The 18648-nt window shown below is 53.4% G+C and overlaps 1 protein-coding gene across 1 annotated transcript in view; it reads right to left on the reverse strand.

Moving 5' to 3' along the window:
* Positions 1-2116: 2116 nt before the first annotated feature.
* ARHGEF17 (Rho guanine nucleotide exchange factor 17) overlaps positions 2117-18648 on the reverse strand; it is a 222470-nt gene continuing 205938 nt past the window's right edge. Inside the window, exons 15-21 of the mRNA XM_074979935.1 lie at positions 17199-17445; positions 15131-15217; positions 14306-14373; positions 11765-11913; positions 10132-10306; positions 8517-8774; positions 2117-4193 (exon numbers count right to left, since the gene is read on the reverse strand). Coding sequence (XP_074836036.1) covers positions 4003-4193; positions 8517-8774; positions 10132-10306; positions 11765-11913; positions 14306-14373; positions 15131-15217; positions 17199-17445 — 1175 coding nt within the window. The 3' untranslated portion in view covers positions 2117-4002. The remainder of the gene's footprint in view (positions 4194-8516; positions 8775-10131; positions 10307-11764; positions 11914-14305; positions 14374-15130; positions 15218-17198; positions 17446-18648) is intronic.

Here is an 18648-nt window from a genome sequence, read left to right on the forward strand (position 1 = left end):
GTTCGGAGTCTGGGAGAAGCTCTTCCAGACTCCAAAGCACACGTGCAAATGCGCAACCTGTGGGGTTCTTCTGGAAAGAAACCCTCCTTCCAGAAGCCCCTTCTTCCCCAAAATTTTGAGGAAGAAAGGGCTGCCGGAAGGAGGGTTTCCTTCTGGAAGATCCCCGTGGGCTGTGCATCTGCATGTGCACTTTGGAGTCCAGAAGAAGCTCTGTGCCGATATGCGAATGAGGCATGGAAATTTTGCATCCGCACCTCATTAGCATCTTCCAGATAGTTCATTACTGTGCTGCTTCCAGAAGAAGCGGCACGTGTAGACGCAGGCTAAGGAACCATCAGCCTGTTCCACCCGTGCAAGGAATTCTGCATCTTATCAACCCTCCATCCTCGAATTCAGCATATCCCCCAGTCCGATAGAGACAGGCAGCTGTCAATCAACAGCCACAGTGACCCTACCACCCGTGCCCCGATCCATTGCCTAGCAAAGCCGACTGGAATCTTTCCACTGGGTTTGACAGAGAGTGGCTTGCAGCCTATGAGATCACCCCATGAGGGAGAGAACAGCTCCTCTGGGAAGCTGCTGCCTCTCACCCACGCATTTTTCACACACACTGGGCCAAGTTCTAGCCTGACCTGCACCCTAGGGAAAGTGGGAGATGGGGCAGTCACTGACAACAGGCAAAGACACTGTGATTTGTGAATGAACCTCTTGCAAAAATTGCTTTGAGCCAAAAACAGCTCTGAGCCACACTGCAGCAAGGGAAGTTTAGATCAGACACTAGGAAAAGTTTCCGAACTCTCAGGGTAGTTAACAGTGGAATAAGTTACCAAGGGAGGTTTTGGAACCTCCATCGCTGGAGATATTTAAGAGCAGGTTAGAGAGCCATCTATTGGGGATGGTCTAGATGGTGTTTGGTCCTGCCAAGAGGGCAGGGGACTGGACTCAATGACCTCTTGAGGTCCCTTCCAGTTCTAGTGTTCTAGATTCTACGGTGCATGCAGAGGGAAGGGAAAGAAAATCTCCCACAGCATCCCTAGAGACAGGCAGCGGTGTGTGTGAGTGTCTCAGAACATGTCTGAACATTCACCTGTATTGTTTATATGGCAGTTTTAGACACCTGCTGAGATCAGGGCCTCATGCTGCTAGGTGCTGTACAATAACCAATACCCCCTGCTCCAAAGAGCTTCACATCTCAACAGGCCAGCAGGCAAAGGGCGGGAGGGGAGGAAAAAACAGAGAGAGGAAAGTGACTTGCTCAGTATCAACCAGCAGGCCAGTAGCAGGGCTGGGGAGGGAACCCAGCCATCCGGATTGCCAGCCCAGTGCCCCTAGTAATTAGACCGTGCTTCTTTGCAAAACCTCAACCTGCCTGATGCAGCTAACTGGCTGAAGAGGGAAAGAGAGGAAGGCGAAAGGGGAAATGAGAGAGTGCAGATGAGGCAGCAAGATGAAAGAAAGCTGCCCTGGATAAAAGGACCTGCAGAGAACAAGGCTCTTGCAGCAAGACTTAACTCTATTTGTCTATATTGCTCAGGTGACTGGGAACACAAACTGTTGACTTTGTTACAAGTTTTTAAAGTATTGAAGTATTTTCAAACACTGCCCCAGAGCACGACATGCAGCTGGAGTAAGCAGACCCGGTCACGCAAGCGGACATAACGTCCATCGACGCTAGCTAGGGGGAAGGCCCAGAGCTTTTAAGCACATGATTCAGTCACTCAGCCGTTGCACTGGAGCTGTTCTATCATCGGGGGACCCAGACAGGGTTGTTATAAAACCGGCTGAAGGCTTCAGACGAGCCGAGATTTTTAAAAAGCAGGTGCCTCAAGTGAGATGCCTAAACCCAGATGTAGGCATCCCAAGGAGTGGCTGTATTTTCAGACATGACGAGGTCCCAGCACGTGGTGAGATATCTCACCAGGAAGCCATAGGCACAGCTGGAAGTGTTCAGCCCCTTACACATGGTTGAGGCCACGCGTTTAGGTGTCTAAATGGTGTAACTCTTAATGATTTGTTTTGGACTGAGACTTCAAGTGCTAGGTGCTGTACGGCGCAGAAGAGAATGACGGTCTCTGCCCCACAGAATTGACACCCTCAGTAAATACGGATTGTGAAGTTGCCATCTAGGGCCACAAAAGCGACCGGTGCTTCTGGGCACCTGAATTTTTGGGTCCTAACTTGAGAAACTCGGGAAGTGTCATTTGGAAAGCACGAGCAGCCAGGAGGGGGTTTTCCAAAGAATCAGGATGCTCGAGTACCCCAATCCCCAGTGTTTAAACCCCCCAGACTGTGCTCAGAACCACAAAACTAAAAATTCCGACATCTGGGGTTCATTTTGATTTGCCATTTTCTGAGCTTTTGGGACACACTTGGGTCATGGCTCCCAAGTTGTTCTTTGTCAATTTAAGTATAAAAAAAAAAAAAAAAGAAAAAAAAACGAAAGCCGAGATTCTCATTATTCCAGGGGCTGGAGCTTTAACATAAGTACCAAAGAGCAGGCAACACTGGTGAGTTAGCAGCACAAGCCCCACTGAGAGTCCATGGCCAAGGCTCATGAGCTCTTGTCACGCGAGGTGCTTTAAAAATTCCCAGGGCTGCCCTCTGGAAAAAAACAAAACAAAACGGCCCTTAAAGTCCCATCTTGGCCATATGAACTCCCACAGGCAGCCCTGGGGGGCAAGCCTGACTGTAAACCCCCCGCCATGGGGGACATTTTTGGTACAAGCTGGCTGAGCTAGTGGAGTCGTACACTCTCGCTAGGTGAGTAAACCCCCACAATCCTCTTTGCTCCCCGTCCCCACTCAGGGTTGGGGAGCTGGAAGCTAACTACATAAATTAAGTGCTGGGGACTAAAAGGTTAAAAACAACCATAAATACTGTACAGTGCAAGAGACTGTTGCAGCTGGACAATGCTCTGGCTGAATGCCACAATAACCACATCTTAAAGCCCCAGGAGGGTGAAGCTGCTGAGGCTCTCACAGTGCCCCTTGGTGGCACTGCCCGTGGTCAGGAATCCAGCTAAATATTGCACTTCTTTTACATCATGCAGCTGCTCCCCTCTTTGCTGGCTGGGCTGGGCTGAGCTGAGCTCCGCTCTCTGCCTCTCAGTAAGACGCTCACGTCTCTCCTCACCCCTCCGGACACTCGGGTAGCCCGCTGGGATGAGCACTTGCGGATAAATGCAACACAGCTGCCATTGCCTTCCACTGGCTACCTACAGCACATCAGTGGCTGAGACTGGGTGTCGGCAACCTGCATGTAATTCCCTGGGCGTGAGGTGGCCTCCGTTTCCATGCAAGCTCTGCGTCAGGTTCCCCCGCCCACGGAAAAATAAATAAGGGTATTTTATATATCTGCAAAACCAACAGCAACCACACAAGCATTCTTTGGATGATGGCTACGAGCAGGTTAGCTAGAGACCTGGAGATGCTGGAACAGCCGCGGCTAAGGAGGATGCCAGAGCGGGCGCCACTCACAGGAGGCGCTGGGGGCATTGTCTTGCGTGCAGGATCCCAGGGAAGCGAGTGTGGAGGTATTCTGACTCTGCAGGGTTGGGTGGGTAACAAGATAATGGGCAGGTGCCGCCCAAGGGCACGTTCACATCAACGTGGACCGTCCACTCCCCAGCGTCCGGCCTCAGATCCCCAGTCAGGTCAAAGGGCTGTACACAAAGGAAAGGTCCCTTGCTGACCGCGTGAACAATGGATTTGCTCCTCTCCGAAGCCTTCCTCTTTCACCTGGACACGTCCAAGCAGCGCCACAGCAATCTGTCCCTCCAGGTGTCCCCTGTCCACATACACGCCAGCAGCCGGCGGCGCGCCCTCGGAGGTCCCTCGAACGTGTTCCTCTCACCGCCACGCTGCGCTGGGGAGGAGCTGGTCCCCAGGCACGCACAAATCATCTGGGATGGGAGACAGAATGGGCTTGGGGGTGGTTGGTAACAAGAGGAGGTGAGGGCGAGGCTGGTGCTTCCCCCCCAGTGGGGCCCTGGGCTGCTGGTGATCAGACTCTCCACAGGAGGAGGTGGTTTGTGCTGTCATCTCGGCCCACGGTCTCGCTGCTGCTGGTGAGTCGGAAATCCTCGTAGCCATCCCCGCCACTGATCACCAGCATCTTAGACTTGGAATGGACCATGTTGGAGGACCTGTGTCTGGTCAAATCTCTCTTTTCTGTGTCGCTCAGCTTCTCGGTACCTGGGGAAGGGAACAAGCCCCGTTAGGCACCAGAGAGACCCCAGCATGTGCAGGTTGGATGGAGCCTGGGTCCCTCCCCATATGTGAGCTGTGATGCCCCCAGGATCCTTGTCACGCATGGGTTTGCCCCATTCCCCTGCCAAGCACTAAAGGCCAAGAGGTTTAAGGGAAGATAGATTTTGCAGGCTCATCCTGAGAGTCATCCTGATTTTCAGGGAAGGCTGAGAATCTGAACCTCTGAAAAGCAGAATCTTTAAGGAATTTGGGCATCTTGACCCTGCCTCCAGCGCCCCCTTGGGAAAGCCTTGGCTGGAAGGAAAGGGCTTTTCACCCTGAAAGCCTCCAGTTCACCCTTTCCAAGAGCAGCTTGTTCTGTGCTGTTCAGTGCTGAGTTCACCTCCAGGAAGAATGAGGGAAGGGACAGCTCATTCAGAGACTCTCAGGCTAGAAGGGACCTTGTGACCATCTAAGCTGGGGAATCGTCCTCTCTCCCCACCGCATCCAAGGTTCCCTCTAATTTTTTCCATCCATGTGTGGAATACATGTTGTTCTGTGCACGGAGGCGTGTGTAGTTGTGCACCACTGGTAGAAACATATGCTGCCAGCTGTGGCACTCGGTTAATCATCTGGGTGGTATCTGAATGCGTCCAGGGTGGCCACCCAAGCTCTCGGCTTATAGGGACCACTGCTCCTGCCCCGTGTTCCCTGAAGACTGAGGGCTTGGGCAGCCGCTCAGGAGAGATTCAGGTGCCACCCAGCTGATTAGCAGAGCACCCACAGCTGGCAGCGTGTGTTTCTATTGGTGGTGCATATACACACAAGTTTTGGTGCACATAACAAAATTTATTCTGCCCTTGGGTGGGAAAATTGGAGGGAACTCTGCCCCCGTCCCAAAATTCTTACAGCAGACGTGTTAGAAAAACATCCAATCAGGATTTAAACATTGTCAGTGATGGAGAACACACCATAATCCTCGGTAACTTGTTCCAGCAGTTTTGTTATCCTCGCTGTTAAAAATTCACTTATTTCCCGCTAGAATTTGCCTAGCTTTCACTTCCAGCCCCAGGACTGTGTTAGACCTTTCCCTGCTAGATGGGAGAACTCACTGTTAAATGGCTGTTCCTCACATAGCGTTACAGACTGGAATCATGTCACGCTTTAACCGCACCTTGTCCAGCTAAACAGACTGAGCTCCGAGGGGCCTAGCCCCCCACTCTAAGAGGGAAATTGGGCATTGAGGAGCGCAAGAAAAAAGCAGCTGGTGTGTACTTTGGAGCTACCCAGACCTAGATGGAGGCCAAAAGCTGTTCCATAACCCTAATAATCTCTAGTGCCCTTCTCTGTCCCTTTTCCAGTTCTAATATAGCTTTCTTTGAGCTGGGCAACCAGAACTGCATGCAGTGTTCTAGGTGTGGGTGCATCTTGGTATTATTTAGTGGCATTATGATATTTACTGTCACATTATCTCTTTCTTTCCTAATGGTTCCTAATATTCCACTAGCTTTTTTAACTGTCGCGGTACAGTGAGTGGAAATTTTCAGAGATCTATCCACAACGACTCTATGACCTCTTCCCTGAATGGTAACTGTTATTGTAAACCCCATCATTTTGAGGCGTAGTTAGGATATGTTCTCCAATGTGCATTATTTTCCATTAGTTATTGTGTACCCTCTGCAATCTTTTCCATGGCACTGCTATCTCCTGTTCCTAGATTATTTATGGATATGTTGAACAGCACTTGTCCCAAAACAGATCGTGGGGGGACCCTATGATTCACCTCACTCCATTATGAAAACTTATTATTTATTCCTACTCTTGGTTTCCTCTCTTTTAACCATGGGTTAAACATTGGTTTCCTCTTTTTTGATCCATGAGAGGATCTTCCTTCTTGTCCCACGACAGCTTACTCTGCTTAAGAGTCTTTGGTGAGGTACCTTGTTAATGGCTTTTTGAAAGCCTTTAGAGTGGATACCCTATATCCAATGGAGCACGCCTGTCCATATGTTTGTTGATGCCCCACCTGCCCATAGAATTCTAATAGATTGGTGAGGCATGATTTCCTTCTACAAAAGCCATAGTGATGTTCCCCCAACAAACTGTTCACTGATATGTTTCAAGCAGTTTACCTGGTACTGAAGTTAGATTTACTGGTCTGTAATTGCCAGGATCGCCTCTGAGGCTTTTTAAAAAAAATCTGCGTAATATTAGCTATTCACCTTTCATCTGGTACAGAAGCTGATTTAAATTACTGATTATATTCTGCTCTTATCAGATGGATAGCTGTATTAGTTTGCAGCTGCAAAAAAACAAAGATTCCTGTGACATTTTAAAGACTAACCGATTTATTTGGGCATAAACTTTTGGGAGCAAAACCTCATTTCGTCAGATGCATCTGAGGAAGTGGGTTTTGCCCACAAAAGCTTATGCCGAAATAAATCTGTTAATTTTTAAGATACCACACTTGGTAGTTTAGCAATTTCCCATCTGACTTCCTTCAGAGCTCTTGGATGAATACCATTTGGTCCCGGTGATGTAATATTGTTTAACTGACTGCTTTGTCCAAAACCTGCTCCGACAATTTAATCTGGGACAGTTCCTCAGATCAGTCAGCTAAAAAGAACGGCTCAGGTGTGCGAATCTGCCTCACATCTTCTGCAGCGAAGACTGACACAAAGAATTAATTTACCTTCTCTGCAACAGCCTTGTCTTGTCTTCCAGGGGCCCCACTGACTGACAGGCTTCCTGCTTCTGATGCACATAATACTATTTTTGCCGTAGTTTTCGTGTCTTTTGCTAGCTGCTTTTCAAATTCTTTTAGGCTTGTGTAGTCCTACTTTCCTCTCTGACTTGCTAGAGTTTATGCTCCTTCCTATTTTCCTTAGTAGGACTGGACTTACAATTTTTAAAGGGTGCCTTTTTGCCTGCAACTGCCTCTTTTACTCTATTGCTTAGCCATGGTGACTTTGTTTTGGTCCTCGATGTTTTTGCAGGCATTTCACTCTTGTGACAGTCACAAGAGTGAAAAGCCTGCAAGCTGCATGGAACCCTCATTAAGAACTTCCACAGCTTCCATTTAAAAACTTTGTAAAAGTTATGAACTTCCATTTAACTCGGCTCATTTTTGTGTGTTTCCTCTTTTAAAAGCTAGGCGCTCCTGTGCTGGGCTGCTTTGGAATTGTCTCTCTGCCCTCTCAACAGAAGGTATGTCTTACACTACTGGGAAAATCGACCCGGTTAGGGTCAGTCTTTTGGAGTTTGATTTCATGTGCCGAGGAGAGACAAGCAAAATCAAACGATCTGGGGTCAACAGTTGACCCCGTATGGCTCAATATCACAAGGAGTACAGGAGATTTGGAATGCGCTGCCTAGAGAGGTGGTGGATTCTCCATCCCTTGAGGTTTTTAAGTCCCGGCCGGAGAAGGTCCTGGCTGGGATGACTTAGTAGCGGTTGATCCTGGTTGAAGCAGGGGGCTGGACTAGATGACCTCCTGAAGTTCCTTCCAGCCCTGTGATTCTGTGATTCTGTGAGATTGACAGGAGAAACTCTCCCATCAACCTCCCTCTGTGTGTATGGCCAGATAAGTCGATTGCAGATAAGTCAATTCCAGCTATGCAGTTGCTGTAGCTAGAATTGCGTATCTGTAATCGACTTAACTTCCTCGTGTAAACCAAACCTCTGATGTTAAATCGGGTGTCTGCATAAGTATGCCAGGCCATAAGGAGGTGCACCCATCCTGCTGCACCCCTGACTAGTTTCCCCACAGCAGTGGTGAAGCTGTGTCTCTTGGGTGGTGCAAATCCAGGCTGGACAAAGCACCAGGGAATGAGAGCAGAGCAATACCTCTGCTATAGAGACACATGACACTGGCTTGCTGTTTAATAGGTGATTTTCCTAAGTGCTCTATAAATCCACCTGCCAACTCAGATTGTCTTGAAAATTGCTGTGCCTCATGGAGGTTCGGAGGAGGATTAGTCGGACAAATTCGGGGTTACTTGAGCAAGGAGTTCTTGAGATACAGTCCCACTAAAAACAACACAGGTCAACATTTGATGGTGCCTATAACATCATTTTTGCCCATGTCTTGTATTAGGAAAGACTGATCGTGCTTGGGACCCATGGAGGAGGGACTATATGGGGTTTGATATCCTGCATCCCCTTCCCCAAGCCCATCCAAAGGGACAGGCCCCAGAGCAAGGCACAACTGAAGGTGGGAAAATGGGCCCTGTCATGCCATGGTCCGGGGTCAGCTGTTGATGGAGCTTTGGGCCCCTGCTGATCTCTGGGCTCTGAGTGGGGGGTACACACCTGCCTGCTGGACCCACCTGGCTCCCTCAGTGGAGGAAAGATGATGTCAAAGCCGTCGGGCAGCTCGATGGAGGTGAGGAAGCGCACATGGCCAGTGTGTCCCTGGGACAAACCCACGGGTGTTGGGGGTATCTTCCAGGAGGTGGCGTTGGCCATGATGGACAGCGTCAGCACCACTCCGGCGCTGGTGCCAATCCAGAGCAAGTCCTTGCAAGCCAGGAGGGCTGTGATCCGCAAGCAGGCAGCCTTGTGCTGGCGGATAATGGCGTCCGAGCCTGCCAGAGGGGCAAGGAGAGGAGTGGGGGTTATAACAAGGGTGAGCTGAAGGACTAACAGGTTCCGAGCACATGTGGCCAAGGGTGGGTCTCAATGGAGCAGCCTGCAGCCTCTGCCTCACCTGGGCAAGGCACCTTTCTGCAGGGCACCGAGCAGGATGATTTGGGACAGGTGGTTGTATCCCACATGATCTCTGTCCCTTGACTGCCCAGGGTGGGACCTCCTCGCTTCTCCAGTCAGGGACTTGGAGACACAGTGATGACACATTGGCCTGTCCTCTCTGGGGAATCACAGGTGAGTTCTGCTATGGGCCAAAGCCAGGTCAGGTTGCTTGGGGTTGATCCTGCTTGAAGCAGGGGGCTGGACTAGATGACCTCCTGAGGTCCCTTTCAGCCCTTGGATTCTAAGGGTCAGCAACTCCTGGCACACATGCCAAGAGCATGATGAGAGACAATCTTCTGTGGCACGTGGTGGGAGCTCAGCCCCCACATTCAACTCCCCACCACGGCTCCCTTCCACAGGCTGGGAGCAACTCTCTGCCCGGTGGCCTGGGCTCCCTGCCCAGGGCTGACAGCAGCTCCACTCCTAACCAGTGGGGCTGCCGGCTAGACCGGCCCGGCCTCCTGCCCCTAGCAACCCCTCTGCCTGGGGCTGCCTGGTTCAGCAACATCCATTGTCCTGCTGGACTACAGAGGGCGCCAGACCAGAGAATCCGGGATAAGAGAGGGTCATCCTGTATTAACGTCCCGGCCATTTTTAGATATTTAAAAAACCCGGATGGAGATTTAAAGACTGAAATGGCAACACTCTGCATCTTAATTTATTCATTCACGAAGTGGCTGTCAGTAGGACTATAGGCGACTTTAAAAAGTATCACCAGCGCTCGGACAGTACACAGAGGACGCAAGGCCAAATTTCGACACTCCGCCTTGGAAAGGTTGCTGACCTGGTCTAAAGAGAAGAGAAATAGGATGGTCCTGTGGGTTCTGCTCCCTGTGGCTTCCTCCTCGGAGCAGCGTGGGTCTGCTGGAGACGGGCCCAGGGCCGAGACAGCACAGGCGCTGTCGCGTGGGGTGAAGGAGCATGGCCGCTGTTCCAGAGATTGCCCTGCCTAAGCCTGGCTCTAGCCAGGCGAGCAAATGACATTTCCCCGGGTGGCCTCCAGAGGGGTGAGCGATCGGATCCCAAATGCATCCTGCTGGAATCTGCAGACCCCAAACTGACCCCTTGCCTTGGGCTGCCCTCTCTGACCCCCCACAAGCTGGTCTCTGCGACCAAGGCCACGGAGATGGCAGCCGTGCAGAGACAGGTCTCCCTCGGCGTTGCAGACAGACCACTGGAAGGCAAGGCCAGTACCTGCTAACATTTTGTGGACCAGGGGTGTGATATCCACTTCAGCCAGCTGCTCGTAGCTTGTGGCATGGTACAGCCTCACCTGGGCGCTGCTCTGGAGCGCCAGCCAGACGCCCGGGCTGCAGCTCACCATGCAGGTCACGCTGCGGTTGCTGTCCTGCCCGATATGGAACGTGTGCTGGGGGGGAAGAGGAGAACAGCTGTTGCAGAATGTCCACCACACTGCTGCTGAAGAAGGGGACTCTCTCAGGGCCAATGGGCTGCTCTTGTTCTGGCCCTGAGTTTTATGCACCTAGGCCGGCTAGCGAGACAAGAGATTTCCCTCCTCGTAGGATGTTCCCTGGCATAGCTCACCCTTGTTATTGCACTGCGGTGGCCCCAGTGGGAGAGGGGCTGCACAGCCATACCGATGGGAGTTTTTTCTCTGCAATCTAAAGAGACGAGGCCAAAGGGGAAACAGAAGCACCGAGCGACAAAGTCAGTAGCAGAGCCGGGAGGAGTACCCAGATCGCTAAGACACCCACCCACCCCTTCCATCAGCACCTCCACACTGGGTACAAGAGGCTGTTGTCCAGGACACAAGAAAAGGAAAAGGTGAATATGTTGCATTTCGGTGGCTTTTTCCAGAGAAGATGGCAGGTGCTTTGCAGATTTCTCGAGGAGGGGGGCGAGCAGCTTTCTCCCAGCTGGGGGCAGAGAAGGGCAGGGACTGCACTGGGAACATAAGACCTGGTTCTGAGAGGGAGACACAGTGGGACGGGGCCTAGTGACCTCCTGTGGGAGCCAAGGGAGTGCAGGCCCCTCGGGTAAACAGGCTCCAGCTCTCCCAGTGGAACAGCAGAGGAACTCAAAACCCTGCCAGTATGAGAGAGTGCCAAGAACAGAAGCCGGGTCTTCTGGGCCCAGCCTCCTGCTGTAACCACCAGGCCATCCTTCCCTGCTTCTCCTGCCTTGAATCTCTTCTAGACGGCTGCTCCTGCACACTCTGACAGCACCTCCCGTGGAGCTCTGCTCACAGGCTGACCCTCCTCCCACACAAGCCCTGCTGGGACTGAGACTGCCACTCTTTACGGATAACGGGGATGGGATGGGTGATGCAGACCCAGTGGCATCGGTCCCAGGGGCCTAAAGACAATGGGGCTTGGCCAGTGCTCCCTGTATGATGAGCACTTGGGCAATTGACCAGGGGAGAGTTGGCTGATTGGCAGAGCGCCCACAGCCAGCAGCATCTATTTCTATGGTGGTGCACATCTTCATATGCTGTGGTGCACCTAACAAAATTTATTCCACCCCGCACACCAAAAATGAAAGGGAGCCCTGGGTTTGGCTGTGCTCTGTCCTAGGGTCTTTCAGAGGCTGTAATAACCCAGGGGAGACCCTGGTGGCTCACAACATCTCACTGCGAGGGGCTAAAGCATTTACCGCAGGACAGAGGTGCCCCCATGCTGTGCAGGTCCTGCAGTAAAAGGCTGATCCAAAGCTCCCAGAACTCAGGCCTCTCCCTAGACTTCATTAGGCCCTGAATTGGCCCCAAAGCTTGTGACCAGCTTCCTGAGAACCCTCCCACTACAGCCCCTGAACCCACCCCCCTGTGTTTGTGAGAGCCTGTCTGGGGACAGGGAAAATGAGTGGGTACCTCTTGCAGCAGCGTGGCCGTGTTGAGGATCATGACTCGGTTCAGACACCCACACCACAGCTTGCCAGCCACTGACACCATCTTAGTGACAGGGCTGCCTGGGGAGCCGAGGGACAGGGACTTGGAGTGCTGGGGGTCCCAGAAGTGTCCTGCACAGAGGGAGAGGAAATCAACCACTGGCATCTCCTTAGTTGCTCCCCAAGGGTCCCTGCAGCACAACAGCCACCTGGACCAGTGGACAGAGGTCCTGTTAGACCAGGCTGGCTTCTGAAACAGGCACATGCAGGTGATGCTTTGAATGGCCTCTAGTCACCTACTGCCACAGCATCTGAGCTCCTCACAGCATCTTGGAGAGGCAGGGCTGTTGTGTTATCCCATCATACTGGTGGGGAACTGAGGCAAAGCGAGGTTAGATGACTTGCCCGAGGCACCACAGAAACTCTGTGGCAGAGCAGGAACTCGAGCCCAGGTCTCTCAAGGCCCAAATTCGCGCCCCACCACTGGGCTAGCGTGTGGACAGTGCGCCATGCAAACCACTGCCACAGGCAGACAGGCTTAAGGATGGTGATGTCAGTAACACTGCACATCTCTGTTCTGGCTCAGAGCCCGGATGAGGGTTCAGAGCTGCTCCGCAAGGCAGGTCTGGGCAAAGAACGTTAAGCGACGCCTGTGGCAGAGCTAAGGAAAGGGCCCTGGGGCTAACAGGCCTGGCCAATCTGCTGCCTGGTCAGCTGGCCAGGCAGTTTTAGTGCCATCTAGTTCAGAACTCCCACTGCCCTCAGGCTGCATCTCAACATCCACCGACCCCTCGCTGCAGTGCAAGAGGTCCGCCCCTTGGCGCTGGGAGCCTGTGGCCATACGCCTACTTTGCAAGCCCCAGGATGTCTCCTCCTCCCACCGACCCCTGGTGCTCCTCCCAGACATGGATATAGCCGGCTATGCATGAGGTCAGGGGAGAGCTGACCCCAACGTAACCCTGCTTGAGTCTGTTCAGCGCATTTGGGGACCACCCAGAGACCCCTCATTCCAGAGTGTGGGCCCTGACACTACACAGCCCAGCACTCCCACTCCATGCCCTGAACCAAAGAGCTAACTCAGAACTCCGGCACTTCCAAGGGCCAATGTGGGGCTGGATCCTGCTCCGGTTACAGGAGTGTAATTCCGAAGCGACTCCCCGACAGGCAGCGCGGCCGCTCCTCATTCTCACCGGTGTTACTGGGAGCAGCCCCTGACGCTCGGTGGGCAAACCGTGCCAGCTCCGAGCCCAGCGCTGCAATGGATTCTGGCCGATGGGGGCACCAGGGTGCGAGAGGGCAGAATTTGGCCAGGAACTTCCAATTCCATGCACCATGAGCAGAGTGAAAAACCACCAATTCTGCTGCCATTGCCAAGGGAAAGTGGCGGGTGCTCCTTGGCTTACCCCAGCCTGACTGCCCGGGCCTCAGCGGAGTTACTCCCAGCTCACGCCAAGGAAGGAAGAGGAGAACTAGGCCCACGAAGGAGTAGCCTGAAGGCCGACATGTGCCAACGTGCTCATTAATTCTGGGTGCCCCATATGAGATGTTTTTGGAAACAGTGTCCCGGACTGGTGAGTTTACCCAGCACACGGGTGGGTAAGATACAGCCCAGGGGACACAGCCAGCCTGCCGAGCCTTTCGATTCCACCCAATGCCGGCCCCATAGGCTTCGGGGGGGCGGGGGGGGTGGAGCTTCAATTGCTGCCCCTACCCTCAGCAAAATCCCTCTGCTCTCATTGGTGGGAAAGCGGCCAATGGGAGTTGAGAACTTTGCTGAGGGAGGGGGGGCAGTGCAGCAAAATTTCTCAGCTCCTATTGGCCAGAAAGCAGCCAAAGATTCTGCAGGGGGTGAGAGCACTGCACGAAACCAGCCAATGGCAGCTGAGAAATTTGAGGCGGGGGAGGCAGTGTGGAACTATGTCTCAGCTCCCATTGGCCAGAGCCTGCTTCTGGCACCGCAGCCCAACCCCCTTCCAGACCCTTCATCCGCTCCTATATGCCTTGCCCAGGTCACAGCTCTCTTCTGGACCCTTCACCCTAAACCTCGCCCCAGGACCCAACCTCCTCCTTCACCCAAACTCCCACTCAGACCCCACACCCTCTCCTGCACCGCAGTGCCCTGCCCCGACCGAAATCCCTTCCGCACCCATCCTCTGTCCCACGCCCCACTCTTCCTCCAGAAAAGTGTAGCCTTTGACCACTTCCCAAACCCTTGGTGTGGTCTCCCCCCATCAGAAATTATTGCCCACCTGTGATCTAGACTCATGGAGGACATCATGTGAGTGGTTGGAGCAGGGGCTGGCGATAAGGACGCCTGGGTTCTATGCCCGGGTTTGCCACTGGCTCACTGTGTGCCCTCAGCTAAGTCACCTCTCTTGATCCCTTCCCCGTCTGCATGTTGGTGCCACCGATGCTAACCCATCTCTCAGGGGAGTTGGTGGCTCAGCCAGCTGCCTGAAAAGCACGGCGGGATGGCAGCATGGAAGGTTCTACGTCAGTGCATGGCGCTCTATCTCCAACTCACCTGCCTCTCTCTGGTAGACAATGAGCTCTCCATTTGCTAGGGACACAAAGACCTGGTTGTCCAGATACCTGCAGAGGAGAGAAGCCGGAGCAGTTAGTCTCTGATGGACATCACAAAGACAGCCCCCAAGGAGGCTGCTCCGAGGGAACCTAGGCTCTCCTGCTGCTTGTATTGTGCGCATCAGTCTCTCCTCCCCTCCCCAAAGTGCCCCATATCAAGGGCTCTTAACTATCCCCTATCTCTAGTTTCTCCTTCTGACATTGCATCTGATACAGCCCCATTGCCTGCCCTCCCCACAACTGAGATCTGGGCCCTGCTGTCTGTGGAACTGCAGAAAAAGTGGTCCCTGCCCCAAAGGGCCTACAGCCTGAATCGACAACAAAGGCAGGACAGCTGGGGAAACCGAGGCGTGAAGGGAGACTGTGAATTCCCAAAGTGCCAGAGGCAGTTTGGGCCAGAACCCGGCACTGATCTCGGACCCCGTTGGGTGCCTTCACCATGTGGCCATCTTCACTCCACTGTAGTTATTACTGAGATCACGGTAACGCCTAGGTACAGCTATGCTGCAGTTAGACATCTGCAGCTGGCCTGTGCCAGCTGACTTGGGCTAAGGGGCCATTTAACTAAAGGGCAGATGTTTGGCTGGGGCTGAGCCTGGGCTCTTTTAGGCCCCAGTGCAGTGGCATGGTCCCCGAGGTTAGGCTGCAGGCCACTGCATTTAAATAGCCCCTTAGCTTGAGTCAGCCAGCCCGGCCCAGCTGCAGGGGTCTGAGTGCAGTGTGGATGTGCCCTCAGAGACCTCAGCAGGGCCCTTGTACCACTTACACAATGCACATGACAGAGGCCGAGTGCTGCATCTTCATGCTGTTCTTTCGGTTGCGGATGTTGTCTGAGGACTGGTACACGTGGATGCTAGGAGACAAAGGGAGGCAGCTGAGATTCCTCAGGCTCGGCTGATAGAACCAACCCTCCTACCCTCCACAGACAGACGGTAACCCACAGCAGCTCCAGTCGCATCAGTCCCAGAGCTGGGGGCCACGCTTGGTAGGTTTGCTCTGCCTCGGTTTCCCTTCCCTTCTCCCCTGGCACCAGTGCCGTGGCTGCCAACCTCACTCACAGAGGGGAAGCTGGGAAGGGCGTCATTTACAACCCTCCCTAGTACCAGGTCACTGCTCTCTGAGACATGCAGCACTGGGTCGCACTGAACCAATGGACTGTCTAGCTTCTGACAGCGGCCAATGCTGGATGCTTCAGAGGGAATGAACAGAACAGGGTAAATATTGAATGATGCAGTCGATTGTCCAATCCCACCATTGGATAGTCAAAGACCGGGGAAACCCAGAGCAGGGGGTTTTGTCCCTGAGGTACAGAGAGGCTAAGTGGCTTGCCCAAGGCTTCACAGAAAATCTGTGGCAGAGCCATAGAGCACCTTCTCCTCCTGGACCTTATCTAGCTCTTTTCTGAACCCAGTTATAACTTTGGCCTTTACAACATCCCCTGGTGTGAGCACTGTACAGTAGCCCCTGACTTAGGCAGCGTTCTCACAACCTGCACCGAAGTCAAATTTCAGGTAACTCAGGGGAGCCAGGAAACTGACCAGGGCAGCAGCCCTAGTCACTTTCCTGGCTCCAGGGAGTGGAGGGAGCCAGAACCAGGAGGCAGCCTGGCTCCCAGCTCCACTCTGCCTGCAGAGCCCTGGTCAGTTTCCCTGCTCCTGTCAGTGGTGGCACCTGAGAGTCTAACTCTCGGCTGCTGCCACTGACAGAAGCAGGGAAACCTGTCCTGTCAGTGGCGGGGAGAGGCAGATTGCCACCCCTGACACGAGCCTGGAAACTGACCAGCGTGGCCGCCAGCTTCCTGCCACTCACAGTCGCGTTAACCTGAAATGCGCACAACTCGCATGCGTGTATCTCAGGGATCTCCTGTACTTAGATTACCCTCTAGTGGCCTCCATGTCAAGGACCCACACAGCGTTTCTCTTCATTCCCATGGGAAGGGCCTAAGCTTCTGGTGCGGAAGGGGCTGATTGCTCAGTCCCCTGGTGTGGGCAGGCAGTGGGGTATTTATGCACCTAAAAGGCGCATGTGGAGGCAGAAGTGTTTGAGGCTATGAGCCAGAACAATGGGTAACGCAGCCTGCAGCTGCTGGGGGAAGGCCTGCAGAAAACCAGCACTTGTGGGATCTCAGCTCCTTGGGGTCTGCAAACAGCTCACGAGAAGTACCACCACAAATGCTTGGGCCATGAAACCCACACAACAGCGTGAGCTCTCTCCTGACTCCGGGGTGCAGGGCCACGCCTCGGTGATAGGCCTTCCCGACATTTCCAGCCTGCTTCTTCAGCCTTGCGTGAACGTGGACTGTGTACACCTGAACGTGTGCATGCCTGTGCGGTGGGATGCTGTGCACGTGGGGCTGGACACCGGTATAGAACGTAGGCCCACCAGGTTCTGTGTACCTCTGTATGTGCGGGTATGGCAAGCACGGGGCTGTGGCTGCACCTTTAACCAGCGAGCTTAAGAGGCTGGCTGCCTGCTGGGCAGAGAACATGGTTCACCAGGACTTGATGTGATCCTGCTGGTGCAAATGGGCTCAGTGCAGCTCAATCTGCTTCCACCAGGCAGGTGTTTGGCTGGGCAACCTTCCTTCCGCTACCTCCCTCTGTTCTCAGACCCCTGGCAGGACCTGAACCCCCTCCTTCGTCATGCCTCCCACTCCCTGCAGCATGCTAAGGGCCCCCTCCCCCACCACCCCGGCCTACGAGGCCCATATCGGTAGCCTGACTCCAGTGCTGCCACCACTAAAGATGCCACCACGTGCGGGGTCAGGTGACATCCCACCAAGCCTGCCTCCTCCATCTCATTTTCAATACTCTGCCTGCTCGTAGGTGACCCACCAGCCATCCTCTGTACCCAGCCACATCGAGCTCTGATAGGCCTCGGGGTCGGTGCTCAGCAGGTCCTCCAAGCTCCCCCTTGTGAAGGACCCCCGGCTGGACCGTCTCAGCGCCCGCCCGTCCATGGGGCTCTCGCTGTTTCTGTTCTGGCCAAAGGTGCTGGAGATAGGAAGGAAGCCTGGTTCCTGCTCCTCCTCTGAGCTGGTTGTCTCTGCTGCCGCATCTTTGGAGCTGGGTATCTCTTCATCTGGACCAAGAGAGGGGACAAGAATACACCATGATGTGTTGGCACCAGATTCTGAGCCGTGGGGCTCCGGAGTCAATTGCTGGTTCTCACCTAACTCAGCTGACTCCTGTTTAACGTCATCTATTTCAAAAAGTTTTGCTTTGACCCATCGCCATGGTGACTAGACACCAGGCAGAGGTAAAGTGGGACCACACTAGTGCAAAGTGTGACCTGGGATGTTTCATACTGTAGGTGTATTGCACTGGGGACAGGTACTCTCTGATGGGAGCCCAAGACAAGTTACCCTCACACATTGGTACCTTCAGTGTTTTCTACCATCTGACATTTCCGTAGCACTTTTCATCCTTTGGGATCAACCCTGAACCCTCTGCAGGCCGGGCGGGAGGGGTTCACAGATTCTCTTCTCAGCTGCTCTGAGCCAATTTCAGAGTAAATCCACTGACTTGTTGGAATTACTCCGAATCTACAATGGAAATCAGAACCCAGATTCTGGCCCTTCGGCAGTCAGGACTCCCAGATTAGCAAGATGTTAAATACACATGCTAACGATTTCACACAGGTAAGAGAGACCAGGCGGGTGAGGTACAATATTCTCTCTAGCTCATTACATCCTGGTGTGGAATGAAGTTTGCAATGTGCACCAGGATGGGGCTGACACATGGTGGGGGAGGGAGGGAGAGGTTCTGGGAAGCGACACAGGGCTAGGGCAGTGCGTGACAGCTCTGGCTTGGGGTGAGGGCTCTGGGTTGGGGCTGGGCATGAGGGGTTTGGCATGCGGATTGCTCTGGAGCTGGGGTCTGGGGAGAGGTGCCTCTCTCTGGCTGCAGCAGCTCTGGGGTTAGGGCCAGAGAGGCACCTCTCCCAGCCGCAGCCCTGAACACCTCCCATCTCCAGGCCAGGCTCCTGTGACGGCACACCTGCTCGGCCATGCAGCTTAGAGGGAATTTAGGTGAAAGAATGCTTTTATTGGACCAAATGCTTTGACTGAGAGGGGCAAACCATTGAGTTCCATGGAGCTCTTGCCCAGGTCTGGAGAAGGCCCTTTAGTTCTGTGTAGCTCTAAAGCTTCTTCCAGCACCAGAAGTTGGTCCAATAAAATATACGCCCTCCTGTACCTTGTCTCTCACCTTCTGGGACTAACAGCTACCACAGCACTGCAGACGTCTACGTATTGCATATGAAAAAACAACATTAAAAAACATT

Source organism: Carettochelys insculpta, chromosome 1, assembly GCF_033958435.1.
Source record: "Carettochelys insculpta isolate YL-2023 chromosome 1, ASM3395843v1, whole genome shotgun sequence".
NCBI lineage: Eukaryota > Metazoa > Chordata > Testudines > Carettochelyidae > Carettochelys > Carettochelys insculpta.